At 39.4% G+C, this 24,373-nt stretch overlaps 1 protein-coding gene across 1 annotated transcript; it reads left to right on the top strand.

Annotated features, from left to right (window-relative positions):
• Nucleotides 1-809: 809 nt before the first annotated feature.
• On the top strand, nucleotides 810-24,373 carry MLYCD (malonyl-CoA decarboxylase; the record flags this gene model as incomplete). Its single annotated transcript, XM_082005535.1, has 5 exons — nucleotides 810-1,361; nucleotides 11,610-11,722; nucleotides 13,047-13,203; nucleotides 13,730-13,879; nucleotides 23,840-24,373. 5 exons carry the CDS (start codon nucleotides 810-812, stop codon nucleotides 24,371-24,373), a joined length of 1,506 nt encoding a protein of 501 aa, XP_081861661.1.

Genomic DNA, 24,373 nt, shown 5'->3' with positions numbered 1-24,373 from the left:
ACTTTAGAGGGCCTGGGGCTCACAACTGGAGTTTTTTGCTCCAGGTCCCAAAGGGCACACTGCTTTCAGGACTGTGTCCTCAAATTACACAATCAAATTTGTGTGGTTTCCTGCACTTATTTCAGAGCAAACTGACACCAGCAGGCCTGGCATGGGCCTCCTGGGACTGTGAAGTAATCCTGTACCCTCACTGCTCAGCTGCTCGAACTGACAGCTGGCAGGCTTCTAGGAGCCCAAGACTGCTGACCTCCTACGACCATGGGGACAAACCTTTTTGTGTGCCACTGGTGTTCAAACAGCACTGTCCTTGATGCCATCTGAAATCTGCCAGGGCCATGGGCTCATCCTGATGCCTGCCCTAGCACAAATTCACCTCAGGCCTCTCCCTCAGGCACAGGTGGGCTGTGAGGGAAACAGCCGTGGGTAGAGGAAAAATGGGAGCAGCAGGTGAGAAAGATACAAGGGCCAATAGGTTGTACAGTGAAGGCTAGGGGAAAGCGCTCTCAGGGAGAGAAAAGCTCTGAGCTATGAAGAAGCGCCGACAACGCCCCTGGACGCAGCGGCCACCCCGGTAGGCGCCGCGGCTGCTGTGAGGCAGCCCAGTGACCCGCTCGTCTGCGCGCCACGCTCAAGATGGCGGCCGACACCACCCCAACCCCGCCACACTCTTCTCGCTTTCGATTGGCGAGAACGGCTGTCAGTCTGTGATGCCAGCCAATCAACCTGCTCTCAGCGCCTGTCCCAGGCGATGCTGCGGCCTGTCCCTGGTGGAGGGTGTTCTCGGGCTGTCGCAAGCGGCGAGGCGCGGGATGAGCCGCCTGGGCCCGTGTCTGAGCCGACGGCCTTTCCTGCGTGGGCCCTGGGCGGCGTCGCGGGGGTGGCGTCGCGTCTCGCTGGCGGCCGGCCTGCGCCGGGGCCCGGCGGGCTCTAGCACCCCTGCTGTCACGAGCATGGAGGAGCTGCTGAGTCGCTCCGTACCGCCGCTGCCGCCCTACGAGACCAAGGAGAAGGCGCCGCCTCCGGCGGAGCTGCGCAGCGCGGAGTTCGTGCGGTACTACCGCGCCCTGGAGGCCGGGCCGCCCAGGGCCGAGCTACTCTCCCGCTTGGCCCGCGACTTCGGCGTGGACCACGGCCGGGTGGCGGAGTTCAGCGCCAAGGTGCTGCAGGCCCGGGAACAGCAGAGGGAGCTGGGAGCCCTGCTGCAGGCCGAGGACCGGCTCCGCTACTACCTCAACCCTCAGTACCGGGGTCTTTTCCAGCACCTGGGCCGCCTTGAGGGCGGGCTGCGCTTCCTGGTGGAGCTGAGGGGCGACCTGGTTGAGGGGCTGGCAAGCAAGGCAGTGGACGGGCCTCATGTCAAGGTGAGGCCTGGGCTGGGTGGCTCTGAAAGGGAGTCGCAGGGAGGATGGAGGAGATGTGGTTTGGGGCTTCCTACTCATGGTGCTATTTGTGGAGCCTCCACGTTGGGCTGAAGAGCATCCTGTGAACCTGGTTCACTGTTGGAGTCTCCATGGTGTGACACAAGCGACGCCCCTTCCTACGGGCCATCGCACCAGTGGGTGCTGGCTGTGCTGACAGCTTGGGAAAGGAGTGGTGGGTGGTGTGAAGCAGTGGGCTTTCCAAAGCGAAGCGGCAATGGGAGGCTGGGCTGCGGGCTGTGAAGGGCTGGCTGGAGGGCAATGGAGGAAGTGCCACACTGACGCAGCATGACATAATGCAGCTGATGTTGGGGCTGCCAGGCTGTGTCAGGAACTCACTGCAGGAGGAGAGTGTAGTGGCACGACTCCTGAGTCCAATATAGGGCCACAGGTGGCCCTGTAGCAGCTGTGTCATGCTAATGGTGAAGAATATCAACAGGAGAAAGGAGTTGTGACTTAGCTCCGTAGTGTCTAGAAAATAGGTGAGGTGGAACATCCCCAGTGGTTACATGGTGCAACAAGGTGACATGGGTGTGGAGGAAGGAATGATGTAGTAGATGGCAGTGGCAGGAGGTGACAGGACTTCCTGGAAGGCAATGAAGAAAGACAGCAAGTTGGTCAGATACACTGACCGTAACTCGTTTGTCAATATTAAGATATGAATAAGTTTAACAAGAAAAGGGTGGGTTTTGTGTCAGTGCTGTCAGTTAACCATGGTGATCACGTAACTGAAGTAGCAACAGCATTGGTAAGATTTCACATCCAGTTGGATCATCTTAAGTAAAAACAGAATGAATTTGCAAAATTAGCAGGATAGAAATGTGTGAAACAGCTGAATGTACATGTGTCAAATAATACAGTGTGTTCAGAAACATACTGAACCCATTTGAAAGTAGGAAAATACTGTCTGCAAAACTAAAGCTTCAATAAAAGGGCTGTCATAAGCATTCTGTTATGTCTTCTCAGAATTTTTTTGTTTAAATGTTTGGGTTCATTGTATGACTGGGCTTAGTTCTGCATATCTGTTCTTGTAGTCTTTTTTGTGCTTGTTGATCAGTTTTATTTTTCGAATGTGATGTATTCTAAAAATGAGAGTGGTAATAGATAGCACAGAAAATAAATAGCCAGAAAAGATTAAGCTAGAACTGGTTTGCATTGGGTTTTGTTTGTGACAGTGTTGGCTGTGAGAATTTACCGTGGATACTGTTTCTTTTCAGTTTGGACTTTCGTTTAGGTCATTCTCATCTGTTTTCCACAGCAGCCAAGACCTAGAACTATGTGCTATTCCAGTGTTCCGGCTAGTGTGGCTGGGAAAAGTGTTAAATCTCACTTCTCAAATAAGCATCTTGCTTGGCCTTAAAAATCTACTTGCTTCTATTGCAAGTCAGTGTCAGAATAACTATGAGCACCCAACCCACAGGAAGTGTTGACAGTTTCTGCAATGGAGCTAATTACCAGCTGGTGCAAGTGGTTTGTGAGGAAGTGGTGTGAGGGTACGTGTATTTAATTTGATACCTTAAGCCGTAAGTGTGAGAAACAGTATTAACTGTTTTGAGGCTAAGTGTCAAGAACAGAGAAAACTATAGGCAGAATATTCAGGCTACAAATTGGGGGGAGATGTTAGGGTGTTTTTTTTTCTTTTTAATAAAGAATTTGAATCTTGAGTAGAGAACTGTTCTCATATATTTTGGGATCTTGTAGTGGACAATTTCAGAGTGCTTCTTTGCTGGTTTACCTAACTGCAGGAAAGAGATGAGAAAAAGTATAGAAAAGCTCTGGAACTTGGGATGGATGTTAACACATCAGGATTCACTATTACATATGATGAATTCTTTTCTGCCTGAATTTCTTAAGGTATTATTTTCAAACAAGAAGATGCTGATTATTGTTTCTCCATTGGTTTCACTGTTCATGGATCATTAACAAAATAGATGATGCACTGCAAACTGGTGTAGTATTGTCTTCAGTTACTCCCCATATACATATCTTCGTAATACCCTCAGTTGTCTTTCATAAATCACCTCTTAAGTTGAATTGATGATTAAAGTAAATGAAGAAATGCCAATGCCTAACTTACTCTGATGTGTACTGTGTGACATGTGCCAAGCTGCACTGTGCTCCAAGATGTATCTCGTTATTAGACTTGTGAAAGATTCTGAGCACTGAAGTCACTGAGCTATCTTAGTGCATTAGTCCATTAAATCAGAAGTCATAGTGCCCTAGCTGTCAGGATCTAGTGTAAAGCAAATTGGGATGAAAAAGCTGATTTATAAGAAACAGAGAAGAATGGTGACTACCTTGCTGGAAGAATTCCATAGATCTTGAACATAAGCCCTGAACCATGCGTTAGAAGAAAAGCTTAAAATGGCAGATTGTGCAAAGAGGAGGAACGTGCTGCAAATAAGGTTTAGTTTAAGTTGGTTATTAGAAAGCAGAATTGTCACTTAGAGCAAGATAGGAAAACTACAGGTATCCTCAGTGACAAGTTTTTACGACATAGTAAATGTCTTTCTGTGGATGTGTAAAAGATGATGAGTACTCTTGACATAAGTTTCTTGATAATCACATGGCAAAAATTAAGTGGTAGACTATATTTTTGAAGCTATACAGCTTTTTTCAAAAGAATCTGACAAAAATACATACAGGGCATATGGTGAAGAGAAACTTTTCTTTGTAATCTGTCCCAGAGGTGAGTTTTCTTTTCTGTTAAATATATGAATAAGTTATTACTATTGTAAGCTTCATGGATAATGTTAAGACAACCATTTAAAAAAACCCCAGTACTGGCACATGATATGTTGTTTGAGAAGTTAAATTTTTTTTCATGATACTCTTTGAATTTTTTTCCTTTCTCTCTTTTATGTTCTTTTCATGTGTTCTGTCCCTTCCTTCCACCAAAGGCCATGCACATTTTCCAGTGCCTTTAAAAATGAGTTGATTTTCTGATTGGCCCTTGCAATGCACAGAGTGAAATTTGCTGAAAATCTGTTTCCTGAGTGTAGTTCTTCCTCTTACTGCTCAGAACACTCTCACCTGCAGTACTTCTTTTTCTGTGCCAGCATTTTCCCCTCGAGATTTTTTAATATTTTGCTTGCTTACTCGGTTTCAGCATATAAAATATGGACTCTGGTGAAAAATTCACAACATTATTACTTCAGGTAGCAAATCATTCAACTATTACTTTTAAATATCTTCATCTTTCCATATTATTTAGAAAAAGTCAATGGAAGGTTCAAGTTGCTGGCAAAAGATAATGAAAAAGGTAGCATTTTTATCAAATTGATTTATAAATAAACCTTCTTCCATAATTACGGAGTGTATCTGTACTCTTGTTGTTCCTGTATTGGTCTACTAGAAAAAAAGGAATACTGTAATTGTTTTAGGTATTTTTCCCCTCATAGCAGCCACTCCTAAACATAGCAAGGAGCTAAAGTTGGACTTTTCCTTGAATTATTTTTTTTTTCTTAAAGCTTTCTCATAGTTTGGAACACTGACCTTTGTATAATCAGGGAAAATGGTTTTAAATTTTAGTAGAGGATTTGGAAATGATAGAACAGGCTTTAGGGGAATATATTTTGTGTATGGGCTGTACTTGGCTTTTTAGGGAGGGGAAGTATTTGTGATGATAGATGTCTTACCTACATACATCCACAGAAGGATATATTTATTTCACCCAGTTGTACTGCCTTGAAAGAACTGTGGTCTCATTGATGTGGATTCATCAACGGATTAGAATATCTATTCACTCAGGTAAAACAGGGGCTATATGGAGAATCTGAATATTGAAACAGTTTGCTTTAAAGATCTAAGAATCCCTTAACTAGAGAAACAACTGAAAGTTAAAGGATTTTCTACAAAAAAAGCATTTGATATTTACCTATCAGAAGTCCTGTATAGCCATTTCATTATTGTGGGTTTAATTTAAATTTTAACATACTTAGTGGCAAATGTGCAGCAAGAATTTTACAACTTCTGTGTATTCGTATCTGCACTGACAAGGAAATGTGGAAATAAAATTAAATGGATCTTCTTGATGCTAGAAGAAAATTGCATTATATGGCCTACTGGGATTTTGGTTTTGCCCAAACTCTCTAAAATATTTCTTAGATAGTCCTTAGTTTTTACTATGCATTTTGAAAGACCTATTAAAATAAGGATTACCCACTGCTGTGTTGTAAATATAAAATAATGTTCTATTTCTTCAAAACGTATCAATACAGAAGCAGCTTGGACTGTTAAATGTTGGTTGATGAAGCATTTCTATTTGGTTTTTTTGTTCAATAGATTACAGTAAAATAACGTTATACAGGTGATTAAGTCACTTGAAAATGCTTGTGCACACTTTACTCATTGTCTAAATGAGCAAAAATAGGGGGGAAGGGAAATAAAAAAAAATTTTTTTAAAGAATAAAACATCAAACAATATAAAACACAAGAGCCAGGGAAGTTTTCAGCACTACCATTACCACTGCAGTAATTATTATTAGCAAAAAAAAGCAGAAAAACAGTCTCCTTTTATTTGTGTCACACTAATGAATCCCATTTTGCTTATGGGTATATTTTTCAGTATCTCACCAAAGGTGTTCTGTATCTATATTTTGAAGCTAATTTGTAAAAAATCCCAAACAAACAAAACAAAACAAACCCAAACAAAGGCACTTTAAACAGTGGCAATATCAGAGGAGGTCTGTAAGTCAGTGTGACCAAACGAAGCATATCAGGTTACAAACTTCAGACGTTCCAAGGCCATGGAAAAACTCAACTCTTCTGAGTCTATCAGAAAACTTCTCTTGTAGCCCTGTCAGATATCTAACCAGCAACTAACAATAACTGAGCTGTGTGATACACATGGAGTAGTAGTTACTGCTGTTTCATATTAAGTTTATCTGTAAATATCCACATATAAATTTTCACTGTAAGGGGTATTTTATTTTTTAGTAGTTTGAGGGGAAATTGAAATAGTTCCCTCATCAGAGAGGCAGCTTTTCTTAATTAAAAAAATGAAGTTTTTCATAAGAGTTTTTCCCATGTCTTGCCCAATAAGTAGGGACCTGATGTGAAGATCAAAAAGCCTTTAATTTACTGTCTTGTAGCAAGAATGTGGAATTAAAAAAAAAGAAAGTTACGATTTTTTATTCTCGGCTAATAGAAACTAAAGTATAGCTAGTAATTTGAAATACTAATCTGAGTGTCGTCTTGCTCACATTTAAAATTAGGATCCTGAATAATAAATACATGCTTTTTTTTTCTTTTTAATGAAGTGTTAGAGATGTAATATTATTACTAGAAAGGCCTCTGAAATGAAAATAAGAATTTACTTAGGTTCTCTTATTTTGGAAATATAGTGCTGCCTTGAGACTGTCATTGTTGCAGTCAAGCGTTTCAGAGACTTAGCGTATTCTATTATATTAAACACAACTCAGATGTTTCCTCAGATTACTTGAATTAAACACAGTTTTGGAATAGCATAAAGTATTTTCTGCCTTTCTGCACTAAGAAGTTTTGTCAACATACACAGTTGCAGTTGGACTATGTGATCATTGTAGGTCCCTTCCAACTGGAACTATTCTAATTTTTTAGCCTGCGTGCTGCCCTGTTGTAAGCATTATTATTTACAACTGACCGATTATTTGAATTGAGTTTTAATTCCCCATAAACAATATTCCTTTCTTCCAAAATCATTACGGAAAGCACATCTGCTTCACTTTCTTCTTTGGTTGCAAATGCATTGCTTCTAATACAGCTGTATCTTGGACCTAAAGTAACTCTATAACGTGTTCTGCATCTTGAAAAGTAGCCTTCAGTTCAGCTGGGCATCATTACTTCCCGTTGTATGGAGCATGCTTGCTAAACCTGTAGGTACTTCAAAGAAGCAAAATGCATCTGATTCCTATGTTTTCCGCTTTTAGCAGTATCCGTGTGGTGTAACTGGCTTTCTCAGAAGTCACTCTGCCATCTGAGCCGTGTTACTGCCAATAAGTGCAGAGCAGCGTGTTCAAAATAATGACTAGCAGGAGTGCAACCATCAGCAGTTTTCCCTCCTAGCTGCTAGACTGCAGCTTGAAATGGTGTTCTAAAAAGCAGATGGATGACAAGAGAGCCGTAGGAATCTGTTAGTTTGACCCCAAATCTGACAACTCTAGCTTATTTTTCTGGCTTATAGTGTGCCCTTACAAAGGAAAACAAAAACAATTGTGAGATACCTGGAGACTTTCACTAGACCAAGGGGTATTTGGCCAAAATGATTTATGGTTATTTTCTAAAAACTTCAGAGCTGTGCAGAAAGAAGGATTTGCAAGGGAAGTACCTTAACGCCATGTCCTGGTTTCAGCCAGGATAGAGCTGGTTTTCTTCACAGAAGCTAGTGTGAGACTGTGTTTTGGATTTGGGATGAGAAACTGTTGATAATGTGCTGATGTTTTGCGTTGTTGCTGAGCAGTCAAGGACAGTCCAGCTTCTTGTGCTGGCCTGCCAGCGAGCAGGCTGGGGGTGCATGGGGAGCTGGGAGGGGACACAGCTGGGACAGCTGACCCAGACTGGCCAAAGAGATATTCCCTACCATCCGACGTCATGCCCAGTACATAAACTGGAGTTGGCCGGGGGGCAGAAATCGCTGCTTGGGGACAGTCTGTCGATCACTGGGTGGTGAGCAATCGCTGTATTGGGCATCACTTGTTCTTGTACATTCCTTTGTTGGTATTATCATTGTTGTTTCTTTCTTTCTTTCTGTCCTATTAAACCGTGTTTATCTCAACCCACGAGGTTTTTTTTCCCTAATTCTCTCCCCCGTCCCACTGCGGGAGGGGGAGTGAGTGAGCGGCTGCGTCATGCTTAGTTGCCGGCTGGGGCTAAACCACGACACGCCAGAATAAAGAAAACAACCGGAATATACTTGTTTAGGACACTTACACCTGTACAGTTGAGAGCAAAAATGTATTGGGGGGAAAAAAAAATAGATGACAGACAAACCTGTGAATGAGTACTTAAACTAAAATTCTGCTTTTTCCCAATAAAACTGTTGCTGATGCAAGCCTTGTTGAAGTTGCCAGTTGTGCTCTCCAGGAGTTGCAATTCCTGCATGACTTGGCCACGCCAGAAAGAGCCCTTTTTGGTAGGTGCTGTTATGCAGAGAATTCTTTTTGGTACAGCTTGTTTCACCTGCTGTGTTCTCTTTAATCCACTAGCCCAGCAGCATCAGCAAAAACAGTTTTGCCAGTATAGATTACAGCTGCTCTAAATGCAGTTGAGTAATGTATTGTCCGAGTGCGTCAAGTGTTGAAACGCCCTGAGCCAAATAGAAATAGCCTGCTCTTTTAGGGTAATAAGGGAGCATAGGTTTAACATATGTGTTCAGTAAGTCCCCCCAAATCATCAGACTTACTATAAATGTGCAATAGATCCATTTATTAAGCAGGGGAATGTATACTGCATATGTTTCCTAACTATCCTAGTTGCAAAGTTTTGACATAGCTAATCTGGTTGTTTTTTAACATCATTTATTAAGCTACACACACACACATAACCCTCAGCTACTGTTGTGTAGACTGGTGTTACCCTGAGACAGCAAAAGCAGGAATGTTTTAATCAAAGCATCAGTGAAAAATTGAAGACTGCCCATTCCTAGGGTGGATTTCGTTTAATGGGACCCTTCATTTCTCTCAGTTCTTCGGCAGTAGTTGCAGATCGTCACCTATGTGTGGTTTTTTCAGAAGTTTCTTTTTATGCTGGTGCTGTGCATTATGTGGCTTTCATTGTTTTTCAGTGGGTATTGCTTACCCTATAAATGTACTTAAGGTGAATTTTGTTTGTATTATTTCACTTTCATATTCATTTAACTTTTTTTTTTTTACTAGCATATGCAGGCTTTGTTCAGCCTTGTGATACTAGTGCAGGTGGAAGTACAATTTTGCAGAAGACTTTCAGCACAGTTTATTATACAACTGAAAGAGAGTTCTACTGGGAAAGACCAACAGAAAACTAATTTACAAAGCTTGGGAGAGTTGACCTCATGGAAGAGTTCATGGGTACTCCCTGTGTTTGGAGCAATGCAACTGAGATTTTCAGTATTTGAAGTGTATGTCAATTTGCTCTTCAATAAGTAAGCTCTTCTTTTCTTACATGTTTGAGGATTCTACTGGAAAAAAAAAAGAAAAATAGCATAAAATATTCATGCATGACAGAATTGTTCTATGCAGATGAATGGCTGTTTTCTTCTAGATGTTTTGTGTAGTAGCCATTTCTGCATAAACAACAATAGATGCCAAGCAAAAGCCTATGTATTTCACTAATACAACTTAGTAGGTTAGGAGGAGTAGGTAGGAAAAAGGGAAACTGAAGGAAAATTTAACTCTTCACTTCAGCTATGGACAAGAGTCAGTATTTTTGTTATGAATTTACTTTGCAAACTCCATGACTCTGGTCATTACCATCAACTTTACTCTAGGAGTTTTTATGGGAGGAGTTAATTTAATTATCAGTTTGGGTGGACTGGTGTAGGTTGAAATATCTGATTACAGATATTTAATAGATTCACAGATAGTGAAATCTGATGACAGTTGGCTGCAAGCATAGTCAGGGTTTGAAAACTTCAGTTTTTCTAGTGTGTTAAATGAAAGAATAAAACTGTCTTTTTTTTCAATCTTGGATTACTTGTAGCAGTTTCTTTGGCCAACAGGAACTTTCTTTGATGTGTGTCTCTACAGTTTTCATCTTTGTTAGGTTACAGTAGGAAATATTTTTGCTTTTTTATGAAAGTCCTGAGACAAAACATCTCCCCAAAGCTGAGATTTAAAGTAGTAAGTTTTTTCTGGGTGAAACTTTTTTCTTGTTGTTTTGCTTAAATGTAGCAATCTAAAGTACATTGGAGCGTAATTTTTGCCTGTTTTATGTACAGCAATGGCTATTTAATAAAGGTCTGAATAGAAGGTGAAGAGTTTTTCTTTTTAAATAAATGGTTATTAAGTTAGTTTCGGGTAAGCCTACATTTCTAGTCAGGCTATTGGTAAGTTGTTACTGGTATCACACTGTATCCTATATACAAAGCAAATGTAAGAAAGGAAAAATAAGCTGTAGAATCTCTTTAAAGGATATTCATGCTGTGCTTATTTCAAGACTACTTTCTAAACTCAAAGAATTTTAGACAGGAGAATCTTTAATAATATAGGTAGCAGGAAATTAGTAATGAATATAAAATTCATTACTATGATGAATGTTTCTGAAAGTATTTTATATTATAGTTGGCTTTAATTCTGTCTTCTTGTACTGTTCCAAATCTGTTGTGATTTGTGAGTTCTATAGTCTTATGCTGCTACCTTTGTTTTTCTCGCTCAAAAATTTTCATACTTCTTGAGAAGAAAAATTCTGTAAAGCCTAAGGTTCTCTCTGCATCTTATTGAAAGACACTAATTTTCTAATTTCTCATCCTGAGTGGGCATGTGCAGCTCCTGTGCTGAGTTGTACAATCCATGCTAAAGTCCAAACTGAAGCATTTTTATAGTTTACCAATGCCTAAATGTGCCTGTATGTGTTCCAGTCACCTCCAGTTGATACATTATGTGCCTTGGAGAGCTATGAAAAGTAGAAAGTTCCTTGTGTTAATTGTGGTGCAGCATGTGCAGGAGTAAATAGTTATTCTGTATCTTTCTCATAAAGAGCAATGGAAAAAATGTTTAAAGTAGAGATGACTAATAAATATGGTAAGGTACTGGAAAATTTTAATTTGGTGAGTTACTTTCTTGCATTAATAAGCTAGTACTAATAGTCTTCCTAAGGCATGAACTGCTGAATACTCAGAATAGATTCAGATGCAGAAAAATAGTGACATTCAAGTCCTGATTTTCATCAAATTTCGCATGTTTTTTTCCATGGTATTTAAGTGTGAGCACCTGTGCAACTACAGCCTTATTGTCAAGACTGCTCAAATACTTCTACTTATTATCTGCTTTTCATCTACATTGTTTTGTGTTATCTTCCATTTCCCTGTCTGCAATTTACTATAGACAGTGTCTTTAAACATTTTCATTGTTTTAGTCCCATCTGAGGAAAGCTGATCTATTATGCGGTCAATCTTCTCAAACGGATGCATTAGTTTCCTTGAACTTCCCAGTGTTGTAGTTTGAAATAATCTTTACTCACATTCATCTGCTATACCTGCTTATTTAGCAGATAAGTTCATCTTTCGTCTCTTTGCAGGAAATGAATGGAGTTCTAAAGAACATGCTTTCAGAGTGGTTCTCGACAGGATTCCTAAACTTGGAACGGGTCACTTGGCAATCACCTTGTGAAGTACTCCAGAAAATTAGTGAGTAAGTGCGAAAAGTTGCCAATTCTCACTGATGAAAAAGTGATGAAATGCTTGTGACTGCACAGATCGCCTATTTTCAAGATACTGCTTTTCAATACTGAACTGTAGGCAAAGTGTAATTAGGGAATAGTTGCATTTAGCACACTAAAGAGCACACTTTAAAAACTGAATTAAGTAAATGGTAGAGGGGATCATTCGTCCCATAATTTGATCCTTTAGCTCAGGTACTGCTCTGTATGTGCACTGTATGTGCAGTATGTGAGAAAAAGCAGAAAAGATTGCTGCCTTTTCTTCCAGTCTTCTCAGTTACTCTTCCCACATTCCTGGAGGTGCTGTTGTTGCTTTTCCTACAAACCCAGATTCTTGCAGCACTGCCTTCTCGCACTCCCTTTCCTCCCACAGGTGCTGCTGCCGCTGCTGCCTCCATCCCCACTGCAACCTTCTTCTCCTGTTGGTCTATGCCAGCAGTGTTGATGGAGAATCAATATTTAAATCTGATGCAGCATGGGGTGCCCAACACTCAAGAGTATGTTTTGCTTCTAATGTAGTGAGGTTCCCCTTCCTGGCTGGTACGAGTGGAGTGCACAGAATCACTTGTAAACTATATGTGGAGAGAGCACCTTGTTTTTCATAAACATTCCTTAAAATCTGCAATGTTTATTTCTGAATTTCTGTCAAATGTTAAAAGTTGTACTGATGAAGATGACTGAATCAAAGTTATGTTGTGTGGCATTTTGTTATATAAAAAGCTTAAAGAATGAATTTGTAAAGAGTTCTGAAAGTACCTGACTTACATGTTGATGAGGCAAAGAAAAGGGATCTTATACAAGCTAAATTTTCAAAATATATTTGTAATATTGAATTAACCTTCAAGGTATTTTGGCAAATGCACTAGAGTTTCAATATGTAATAGAGAAAAGAATATTCTGAATGACTGAAGACATGACTGTGGGAGTGCTAATAGACTATTTTGTAGCTGGGGAAAATTAATTCTTTAGAGGTGTGTTCAGACTCATTCAGTGACTTGTCATCTCAGTCAGATATCCTATACTGAACAGGAAGTGCAAGTGAAATCTCAGATACGTAATACGCATATCCCAAAGAAAACTAGAGAGAATGGCTATGCAATACGCCTTTACAATCTACTTTGTCACAGTCTGCTGGTGAATTTTACTTTTTTCACGTAAGCCTGATTCTCCTTTTTGATTGGAGAGTTTTGTCACTGACATAAATGGGAGAAGTGCTGAGCTTGTAGGGTTGGCAGCTGACCTCTATTTTAAATAAAGAAAAATATAATTTTACTATTTTTTCATTTTCTTATTGAGTTCTGAAGCTGTGCATCCTGTTAGAAACTGGGTTGATATGAAGCGTCGAGTTGGGTCATATAGAAGATGCTACTTTTTTTCTCACTGTGCAATCCCAGGAGAACCGTTGATAGTCTTGCATGTTGCACTAACCAGTGATATCTCCAGCAGCATCCAGGTACAGTAACTGATGCATTTAGTACACAGCAAAGTGCTTAAATTGCAATGTACTGCTTTTTAAACCTGTAGTTCTTTATAAACTGGGAAGATTTGGTTTTGTTTCATTTTTTAAGAGAGGAGAGAATTGGCACTTTAAAATTACAGGGATATTCTGTATATCTCCTGCATTATGTAAGTTGAAATTTTTTTTGGAGTTTTGCTCAAGCGCAAGAAGAACAAGAAAGGATAAAAAATATATAAGAAATATATAGCAAATAAGATTAAAACTTTAAAGTGGTTGTGATTACTTCTGAAAATTTTAAACCATGTTACAATTATTTCCTGCACTTGTTAATGGATAAGCAGCTCTTCTACTTTTTGATTAGGTTTTTGTTTAGGTTTTTGTTGTTTCTCATGGAGAGTGATGAATAAAACAGTGGGGAAAAATGTTAACATGTTTGAAAGTTAAAAAGAAAGGCTCCCTCCCCCATAATGATGATAATTACTACTACTAACTTTTTTTTTTTTAATTCTTATTCTCCCAGGCCATAGTGAAAGAAGTGCCACCTTTAGAAACAGAAGATAAAGACAAAATTACAACAGCAATTTTCTACTCAATCAGTTTGACTCAGCAGGGACTGCAAGGTGTGGAACTTGGGACTTACCTCATCAAACGGGTTGTAAAAGAGCTGCAGGTAGGTGTGGCAGGGTGTCCTTAAGATGGTGTTCAGCCAGTGTGCTCCCCTTATATTGCTGTTTTAGTTTCCATTTTGTGTCATTGCTCAAGAGAAGGAGCTGGTAGGTCTTCCCCTGTACTTGTAGCTCTCACCAGATGAACCTTTGAAGATGCATAAGGAGTTGGAAGAACATTTTCTGCTATTGGTTAATGCGTGACAGATTTAGATAGTTGACACGTACTGCATGAATTACTTCTGTTTCCCCAATCATGTCCATACATTGCCTGAAAGTCAAGTTAGTACATTTCTGTTGAAGGTAGTGGTAATGTAGCTGTATTTTGCAATGTGTATTATATAGATTTGCTGCTGACTTTCAGTTGAGTGGGTGGGGCATTATCAATGCATGCTAACGGGCTTCCTTCCAGGCCCCTGGTCAACATTTTCTCCCTTCTATATACTTGATTGTTCCTTTTTCAAAATCTTACAGCTGTTCTAGTAACAAAAGTAATTCCTGTATGTGAATTAATTAATTTTCTTGTTTATTATATTGAATTGCCACTGGTCATGTGACAGATGCAAGCAAGTGTGATGTGACAAAGCAAGCAGTTCGCATGCTTGCTTTGAATATGTCTATTTAAAAAAAAAAAAAAGAGAGAGATTTATTGCCCAGGCATTTCTTGCAATATAGTAAAGAAGATGTCTTTAACATTTGAAAGTCACAGGATTCAGTGACTTCATGCAAGCCAGTTTTATGAATTTATATAATGTCATTGCATGCTATGGAATTATTGTTAATAGTTTTAGGACTTGTAGAACCTTCTTCCAATGAACTGGAAAAAGGAAAGAAAATTCAGTAATTTATATACAGAGTGGTATGAAAGAGACACATTGAGTACATTATTTTATTTAAAAGTCTTTACTACTTAAGTGGTAGCTTTGTTAATAACTTAAAAGTAATGATCATTCCTTGTGTTTATATTCATTGTTCCAACATCTGGATTAGTAATGATGTCTGGAAAATTGTATGTGATTTAGAACTTCAGTTCTACTTGGAAAAATAACTTAGAATTGGATGCACCAAATTTCTACTATTACAAAATAATTGATTAGTTAACTACTGAATTGTAGCTGGCTGACCTGAAGTATTTATTTTATTTTGAATGGGTATTTTGGCTTAATTTTGTTGCTTCTTGCTTTCAGAATGGCTTTTAGATTAATTGTCTAAAGTTCAGTAGTCCAGGTACAGTTAGACTGTGCCATCTGTCTGATCTTGACTGAGGGGAAATTGGAATAAATTCATGCAGTTACCTGCTTTCACATCTAAAAAATAATTTCTAGATAATTGAGTTGCTGTCATAAAATAACCCTACTGACAACGTATTTGTCCATCACTAAATTACTTACAACACTAGAAAAGTTATGAGTGAGTTATAAAGGAACCTAGACATACCATACTTGGCTAACCTATGTGCAAGTTGTAAAATTTGATGCATCTAACAGAATAATGTGTTTCTTATTTATACTTATGATAAAGTTTCTACATTTCAATGTTGTAAAATCTTCAGTGTTCATCAAATACATGATGAATAGGAACCACTTTGGCTGAGATGCCTTTAAATACATTCTAATCACAAAATTATTGCCTCAGCTTTCAATATTAAATAAATTATTTAAGCTTAAGTGCTTTACATACAGGGCCAAAGATGGAGGTCTTCCTCCCTACTTAAATTTCTTACTGCTTTAAAGTGTTACGAAAAATGTGCTCTTGTTAGTAAGGTTTTTATATGGCTAATTGGGCATGTACTTAGTTGACTATGAAGTTGTAGCAAAACTTGAACAGATTATTTATATTTATCGATCTATCTTAAAGATAAAACAACCTCTATGTATTGTCTTTACACCTTTCCTTTTCTTGATGATAAACGTTGTTGGAGTACAAATGTAGGGCTAAAAAAGACATGAAGGATGATCTGTGAGTGTTTATCCATGATGGATGTGGTTCTCTAATACTTTTTCTTCAACACTTTGATGTTGTTAATATTTTATTCTTTTCTACCCGCTTTCTTCCCACTCCTCCATGCTTTCTTCCTCTTCATTTGAAAGTATTGTTCTTGAATTTGTTGTCTCGAATTCTCTAAGAACCACCTCCCAATACATATTTTACATCTATGAAGTGACCTGAATCATGATACTGTTGTTATCAGAATTATTTGATGTACTTCTGTAACGCCTAGTCATTCTGCTTTTGTTGTAAACGTTGTGACTCCCATCTCAGTGGACTTCGCCTTTCAGTGGAGAGAAGCCCTGTGTATTTCAGCTTCAAAACACTTACACTGAGAAATTTCTACAAAGTTGGATTGTTCAGGGCAAGGGCAGGGCATATGATGAGTAATACTCTTGGCAGCCTGTTTTACCTGTCTCCCAAAGTTCTGGAAGTCCTACTTCAGTGCATTAATTGCACACATGTGTTCTCTTTCTCTCCGGTTAGGTGTAAGCAAAGGGCTTTCCAAGGTTGTCTGTGTTCAGGCTGGACGTAATTCTTTGGAGCAGCATTATACTCATTTAAAAGGGACAAAGTATAGCAGTAGTGCTGAGTTGACTTAGTGACAGCAGTGGAAGCAATATAGCCTCAGCAAAAAAATCTTGGGTCAAAAATCACATCTCATTAAGCAAGCTTCCAGCAGCCTTTGTAAAAATAGATAAGTGAGGTCTCTTGATAGGAAGAGGATTTTTTTATATAACCTTTGCATGGCTTTACGATAAACAAATCTTTATTTAAAGTGCTGCTAAATCACCAAGTGTTCCAGGTTACCTAAGTTGAGACAGTCTTTAATTTAACTGATAATAAAATGCTTTGGGAAGAGAAGACCGTGTGGATGGGTTGAGGATTTTGGTTTTCATTATATTTGAATTGTTGATGATTGACACTTTTATGACTTGCCATTTGTTTGCGTTAACTTTTGTGGACATCTGTTTGATCTGCAGAGTATTATTTGATTCATATTTTCCCAAGGCACTGCAAACTCTCAAAACTTTTTTTACCCTCTAGTAAAAATCCTTTATCTGACTTTGCCTTAACTTAACCTGCTCTGACACTTCTACTTGTAAGTGCCATTGTAACCTCAAAACTGAATTCTCAGCTGTCATTCTTCATAAGGAAAACTCCAAATTGAACCTGTCATGAACGTATAACATTTGATCAGAAAAAAGACATGCACTGTTAGAAGGCTAATAGCCACTCTTTTTTTCCACCATTGAAGCATTTATTTGGCAAGATTTTTAAAAACTGTATTGAAACATTGATCTAGCGGGTATCTACACTATAAAGTTATGTCTATAAATTCAGTTAGTACAAGATTCCTTAAAACCTCATTAATGGACAATTAGGATAGAGCTTAATTTTTTAGAAAGCTTGCTAATTTGCCTGAACTGGTCACATACATTGCTAAACATTAACATGTGTAGGGTAGCACTTCTCACCTTCAAAGAATGTCAAGTATGGATTCCCTCATGGAAGTATTTCTTGCAAATGGTTTTTTATTGGGACTGTTAGGAAAACTGCAGCAGTAGAGGCTCTGGCAACGATTACAACCCTCAGGGTTAAGCACTGTTAGTTTGAGGCACTGCATAGAAGTTAATGGCCCCTGCTTTTGAGTCTTTCACTAATTTAAGCAGATGGAGGAGGTATGAAGCTGAGTCACAGAAATGGCTCCTTGGTTTCATCTCTTTATATGTGCACAGTTAGCAGTTTGCATCCTTAATCTCTGCCTAGACATTATGATATGGCATTTGCCACAAGTACTGTAAAATAATTGGGTAAAGGGGAGGGATATAAGGGAGATCAGAGTAGGACCTTAGGGATGTAGCTTGTGTTGCATACAAAGGGCATCCTGGGAGAAAGTGTGCTGCTCTAAATAGGAGATTTTTCTTTTTTTGGCAGTTGCTTGACAAAATTTTGCTACACAAATAATATAGAAGGGTTTTGTAAATAGGCTTCTATTGTTATCTGAGCATCTCCTGTTTGGATTATTTTGGGTAAGCAGCGGGATGAATTCATTAGTCCATTGATACCACTTTGGTCCCAGTTCTCCCTGTATAAATTGAGAATAGGCTACCTATGCATTCTGTGTAGTCTTTTGGTTATATTAACATATACAAAGCAAGGAGCAGACAACAGAAATAATCTCTTGTATTTCTTAAATTTAAGCTTGTATTGTTCCCAGAAACTAACTGGATTTTGAAACAATTGCAGACAACTAGTAAGGAAACAAACAGACACCAGATTGGGTGCTGGAAAACAAGCAGGCAGATGCATTTCTAGCAAGCTGATAGGTGCTGTTGAATGTGTAGACAAATAGATTTCTCATTAGACAGACATTTAATTCAGAATGTGTTTATAGCCACTCTAAATGGTCTGTAGCTCTGCAGAAGGTACATCATAGCAATTCAGTCTGCAGATGACAAACAACAGATAACTGTGGTGAAGCCTTTGAGAAAACTGCTTAGAATTTTATAGCCTGTGGCATTTGGGGGAGAAAACTGATAGCTACTATGTGACTCAATAGAATGCTTAACAATTGGTGGCAGATTTTAGCTTTCTGGTTGGGCTGTTGATAATTGCTACCTTAATTTGATCTAGGTGACCTGGGGAGATCATAATTTCCAAAACAGGCTTTGCTTTCATTGATGAAAAATGTGACCTTGGACTGCAGCTTTCAGAGTGCAAGACAGTTTCAGATGAGATATGGATAATAGGAGAAATCTGCGCTCTTTGCAGTGAAAAAGAAAAAAAAAAACAAACCACAAAACTAGAAGACGACCAAAACCAGAAATCTACCCCAAAACAAAATGAGCAGCTGTTTCTTAATGGTGTGTGGGTTTCTGACAAGAAAATAAACATTAATGGATCTCCACCAATAGCCTTAGAAACTAGCACATCAATTTAGCAACAACATAAATGTGCACACTTCACTGCATCTATTTATTTTTCTGCAAGAAATGGCCGCCTCAGATAAGCCTCTAAACCGAAGCATTTATCAGATACGTAGTAGTCTGTACAGTAGCTTCAAAATGGGGTCATTTTCCCATGTCTTATCTGTCCTAAGAAGTAAAAAATACACACAATTTCCTGTTTTTTATTTATTAGTAGAGTAGGAGCTACTAACTTCCTGATAAATATTTTGGGTAGGGCTTGGTGAACAGGTCACCCCTGCAAGTGAATGATAAATGAAGAGTAGTCAACATCACAGGGAAGTAAAATGTCAGTTATTTAATTAGGATCTTTGCAGTGGTTATTATTAATACACAAGTACGGGAAGAAATCGCTCGTTCTCAGTTTTGTCATTGTGGGTGGTACATAGGTTCCCTCTTGGCTTTGCAAGCTGGGAGATGAGATTGGAATTGTTCCCCTGTGGAAGCAATGGGCATGGCTCAGCTCCTGTGTGAAAAGCCCTGTTTGTTAGCTCTGTTCAGTAGCAAAACAGTATTTCCAAACACGGTGCTTTCTTAGCAGAGGTGGTATAGAAGTCTTCCAGAGTTGATTTTGTGGTAAGCAGCCTTTTCTGCTGGTCCCATCAGTTTTTCTTTTTACCTGAAAGAAGAGTTTTTGCTTTTCAAATTTCAACATTACCTTCCTTCTTCCTCTCTCAGGTTTTAACCCCAAATATCTGTGAAGAATTCATGAGACATCTAGGCAGTATGTTTTCAAAGGCACTGTCTTTTATAGGATGATTAATATAGTTAGGAAAAAAGGAAAACCTTTAAGGAATGTGATCCCATCTTCAGGTCAAAAAGAAACACATCCTGTATTCCTTGAATCCCTAAGAGGAAAGTAGCCTCTAACAACCTTTTTCTTCTTCTCTTCCCCCTCCTCCTTTTTCACTCCTGCTGCACAATAGTAACATCTACTCCCTCTAGCAGCACATCTAGGATTTCTCATTGATAGGTTATTAATTTGAACACTTTTACAGATTTGCCCCTATCTCTTGTGTTCTCTGTGTTGTGGACTAAAGAGGAACCTTAAAGCACAACAGGAATGACAGAAGAATGAAACCCCGTTTTGAAATCCAGTCTCTTTTGGGGAGAGCTTGCTGTTGCTTAAGGATGCTGACAAAGGGCACTTCTCATCATAGATTACAGGTTTGTGTTTCTGTACCTTATGGTTCATTTGCAGGTCTGTCACATCCTAGACAGTTGCCGAGTTGTCATCCATCATTATTGCGTGGACAGGCAGAAGGGTACTGGATCACTGAATCTTCAGAAGGGAGTTGTGGCCCTCCCTTCTGGGCAGAAACTCATCTAGCTGCAGTAAGAGCTGACATGCAAAAGGTGAAATTACTTGACAGCAGACTGTCTCAGCAGCTAAGCTACGGCCGGTCACAGTAGAGTCACCACTGGTCAGCTTTCAGTGTGCTGATGAAGAAATGGAGGTAGCAAGTAGTGCTGCTTGTTACCGTCTTGACAAAACAGGAAGCTATCAGCTTTTTCTCCAGGGACAAATATCTTGAAGTATTTTTCTAGTGGCCTTTAAAAATTCACTTCTGTGCCATCTTTCTCCCTCCTCCTTCTCCAGGAGATCTGTGGTTTTGTACTAGTTGTGTTGTCTTTGGTGGGAACCAGGGTTGAGTCAACAAAAGTGTAGCTGACAAGGGGGCATCTGAGCATAAGTCCTCTACCATACTAATTAAGATCCTGCTGCTTGAAAGAAAAGTGGATTCACAGTGTGATGATTATGTATACTCCTCGACTGAGAAACCCTACAAGGAGGTGGATGAAAGGTGATCAAAGGAAGATTTAGTGAGTGCATTTGATTCTGTGTTCAAATTTTAGAAAGTTGTTTTGAATTGATTTGTGGATAATAGTGTATATCCATGGGGAGGTATTTAGCATGGGGTTGGGAAGGGAAAGATTTTTTTAAGTCTATGGAGTTATTTTGTCCTGTTCTCATTTTTGCCCTTTTTCTGCCCCCATATATATTCTTTTTAATTTACTGTGGTCATTGCTTGCTTTTTCAAAAGCAGAGGGGAAACTTTTTCTAAAAAGGCTGAACTGTCTACTCCAAGAAACATTCTTTTAATTAAAATGTATTTTCGATGTCATGCCTCTTGCAGCCATGGTTTGCAGTAAGAGCACAACCTTAATAAACTATTTTATTTTATAAACACTGTATTCTCTAAAATTGTACAATGTGGTGCTAAGGTACCAGCAGAAATGGCCTTTAACAGACATCTCTTGCTGCAGATTTACAAAGAATTTTTTTTCTTTTATGAAGTGCATATGCAGTGAAACCTGGTAGTTGTATTTCACAGATCTTGTTATGGACTTACGCTTCAGAATTGCTTTTAAAAATAAAATATCATCATGTCCTTCAGTGGAGACTTGAAAAAGTCACAGGAGATGAATGCTTTACTAGTATTGCACTATCTGACCATGGTAGCTATAGCAGTTGAGAATATGACACAGTTAGGATCTCCTGGGTGCTCTGATTACAAAAGCGGTTTTGTTCAATAAGATACAGAAATGAGTGTTTCTATAAAATAATTTGCTAAGGAGATGAAATGGGGTGTTTCCTTGAAACTTGGTCTGCCTTTGTTGTTCCTGTCTGGTCCCAAAATAAGAATTTTTTGGCTTACATATCTGTCTAATAGTCAAAGAACTTCAGGTAAGGGGAGCAAGTGAGGTTATTCAGTTTATGCAATTTTAAGTCACAGAACTGAAGAGACAGTAGATAGGGCCTGTTGCGATAGGACAAGGTGTTATGGTTTAACCCCAGCCGGCAACTAAGCCCCATGCAGCCGCTCGCTCACTCCCCCATGGTGGGACCGGGGGGAGAATCGGAAGAGTAAAAGCGAGGAAACTCATGGTTTGAGATAAAGACAGTTTAATAGGTAAAGGAAAAGCCACGCACACAAGCAAAGCAAAACAAGGAATTCATTCCCCAGTCCCCATGGGCAGGTGGGTGTTCAGCCATCTCCAGGGAAGCCGGGCTCCAGCACGTGCAATGGTTTCTTTCATTCCGAACGTCCCTCCACTCCTTCCTTCTTCTTCATCCCAGCTTTGTATGCTGAGCATGATGTCATGTGGTATGGAATATCTCTTTGGCCAGCCTGTGTCAGCTGTCCTGGCTGTGCCCCCTCTCCAGCTTCCCGTGCACCCCCAGCCTTCTTGCTGGCAGGCCAGTATGAGAAGCTGGACTGTCCTTGATTGCTCAACAACAACTCAAAACATCAGCACGTTATCAACAATTTCTCATCCCAAATCCAAAACGCAGCCTCACACTAGCTTCTGTGAAGAAAATTAACTCTATCCTGGCTGAAACCAGGACACAAGGGTTACCAACTTTAAACTGAAAGAGTGTAGATTTACACTAGGTATAAGGAAGAAAGTTTTCACAGTGAGGGTGATGAAACACTGGCCCAGGTTGCCCAGGGAGGTGGTAGATGCCCCATCCCTGGAAACATTCCAGGTCAGGTTGGATGGGGCTCTGAGCAACCTGGTCCACTTGAAGATATCCCTGCTCATTGCAGAGGGGTTGGACTAGATGGCCTTTGAAGGTCCCTTCCAACCCAAACTATGATCTGAGCTGGCTGGTGTATCATAGTACTGGAAGCCATCAGAACAGCAGTAAGCTATTTGGGAAGCTCTTTGTGGGAAGGAAAAAGGTGTTGTAAATAACCAGCTGAATATTATTCCAGTTATTGACATTATTAGAAATGGTGCTTGGCTCTAATCTGTAACGGAGGTGTGCCAGGCCTGCGTTCCCTGGTGTCTGCGCCCCATCAAACACAATGCAGATGGCAGCGTTGTGCGGAGCACGGCGGTACCTGAGGATGCAGCAGTGCAGGTGCGATACAAACGACCTAGCAGCATGCGTTCCGTTAACATTCGCGAGTGTAAGGTAGCGTCTGAGCCGTGATGACTTTTTAATGGTTGTCTCGGTAATACCCAAAGTAGAAAAAATGCACCTTGTAGTCATTTAAAGACAATTTTCTGTTGACGTTAAGATGCTTCTGCAATGTTGATAAATGCTTGGTTCTTACCACTTCTTCCTATATGAACAGTAATTAAAACAACACTGTAGTTGCTTCAGTTCAGGTCCGTCTTCCCTCTGTTTCTTGCCCCCCCCGCCGCTCCTTCAGCAGGGTTGACTGATGTAATTTTTGTTAATTCCAACTGACTGAGTTTAACAACCTTCTCTGTTCTTCACATTGGTGTGCCCCAAAACTAACAGAGTTTTCCTTACATATGTTTTGCTTTACGTGATTATATAGTTAACAGTTTTTGCTCTTGAATTAGTAGGAGAAGTTTTATTTTGTTAAATATTAAACCGTGTGATTAATTTTTTTACCGCAAGTATATATTTCTTATCTTCCTATTTTATCAATGTAGTTTGTAGTTTAGGAATAGCATGAAAAGTAGCTGGCCTGTATAAAGAACCTCTTTCAAAACTTCAGGAGATACTTATTTCCATTAAAATCTAAAAATCATACCTCTCCTGATTTCACAATAGACTGAAATAATAAACTGTCCTGGATTTAAAAAAAGATAGTTACAGATGAGAAATAAATTGTATTGAAAAGGTTTTGAAAACTTGCATGTTTGTTTTTTAAGTCTTATTCCTCTGATTAACTTCTTTATGGCATGCAATTGTATTTGTTTATTTCTCCCTATGAAGTGATATACTGGAACATAGTGTTGGTAAGTACTGCAGAAGTACTTTTATATAGATTGTGTGTGTGGACTGTAATTCTGTCAGTGTTAAAATTTTCTTTGTTCTCCAAGTGCTTTCTAGTCCCTAACCGATTACTGGCAGGATGATTTTTAATTTCTTTTTTTTCTATGTGTATCAGTTAATTCACAGAATTTCCCTAGTCTTCACTTGACATCAGGTGAAGGGTATCAGCTGTTCTTTCACTCAAACTTCTTATTGTCAATCATGACAAAACTCATGATTTTTTTTTTCTCTCCTTTTGTCTGCAGAAAGAACTTCCTCAGATAAAAGCTTTTTCTACTCTTTCACCTATCCCGGGATTCACAAAATGGCTTCTTGGTCTCCTCTCCTCACAAACAAAAGAACTGGAAAGAAATGAACTATTTACAGAATCAGAATGGCAAGAAATCTGTGAGATCACAGGAGACACTACTACTGAAACACTAAAGAAACTCTTAAATAACAATGAGTGGGTGAGATCAGAAGAGTTGGTTAAAGTGCTCCATTCACCATTTATGAGACTCTGTGCCTGGTATTTGTATGGAGAGAAACATCGTGGCTATGCTCTTAATCCAGTAGCAAATTTTCATCTTCAGAACGGCTCTGTGATGTGGCGGATAAACTGGATGGCGGACACAAGCCCTCGCGGCATTGCTGCTTCTTGTGGCATGATGGTCAACTACCGATATTTCTTAGAGGATACAGCCAGTAATAGTGCAGCATACCTGGGGACTAAGCAAATTAAAGCTTCAGAGCAGGTTCTTTCCTTGGTGTCTCAGTTCCAGCAAAATAGCAAGCTTTAA

This window comes from Phaethon aethereus (genome assembly GCF_964289735.1).
Source record: "Phaethon aethereus genome assembly, chromosome: 13".
Classification (NCBI taxonomy): Eukaryota; Metazoa; Chordata; class Aves; order Phaethontiformes; family Phaethontidae; genus Phaethon; species Phaethon aethereus.
The sequence above is the reverse complement of the archived record's forward strand: the minus strand, read 5'-3'. Positions and strand labels throughout refer to the sequence as shown.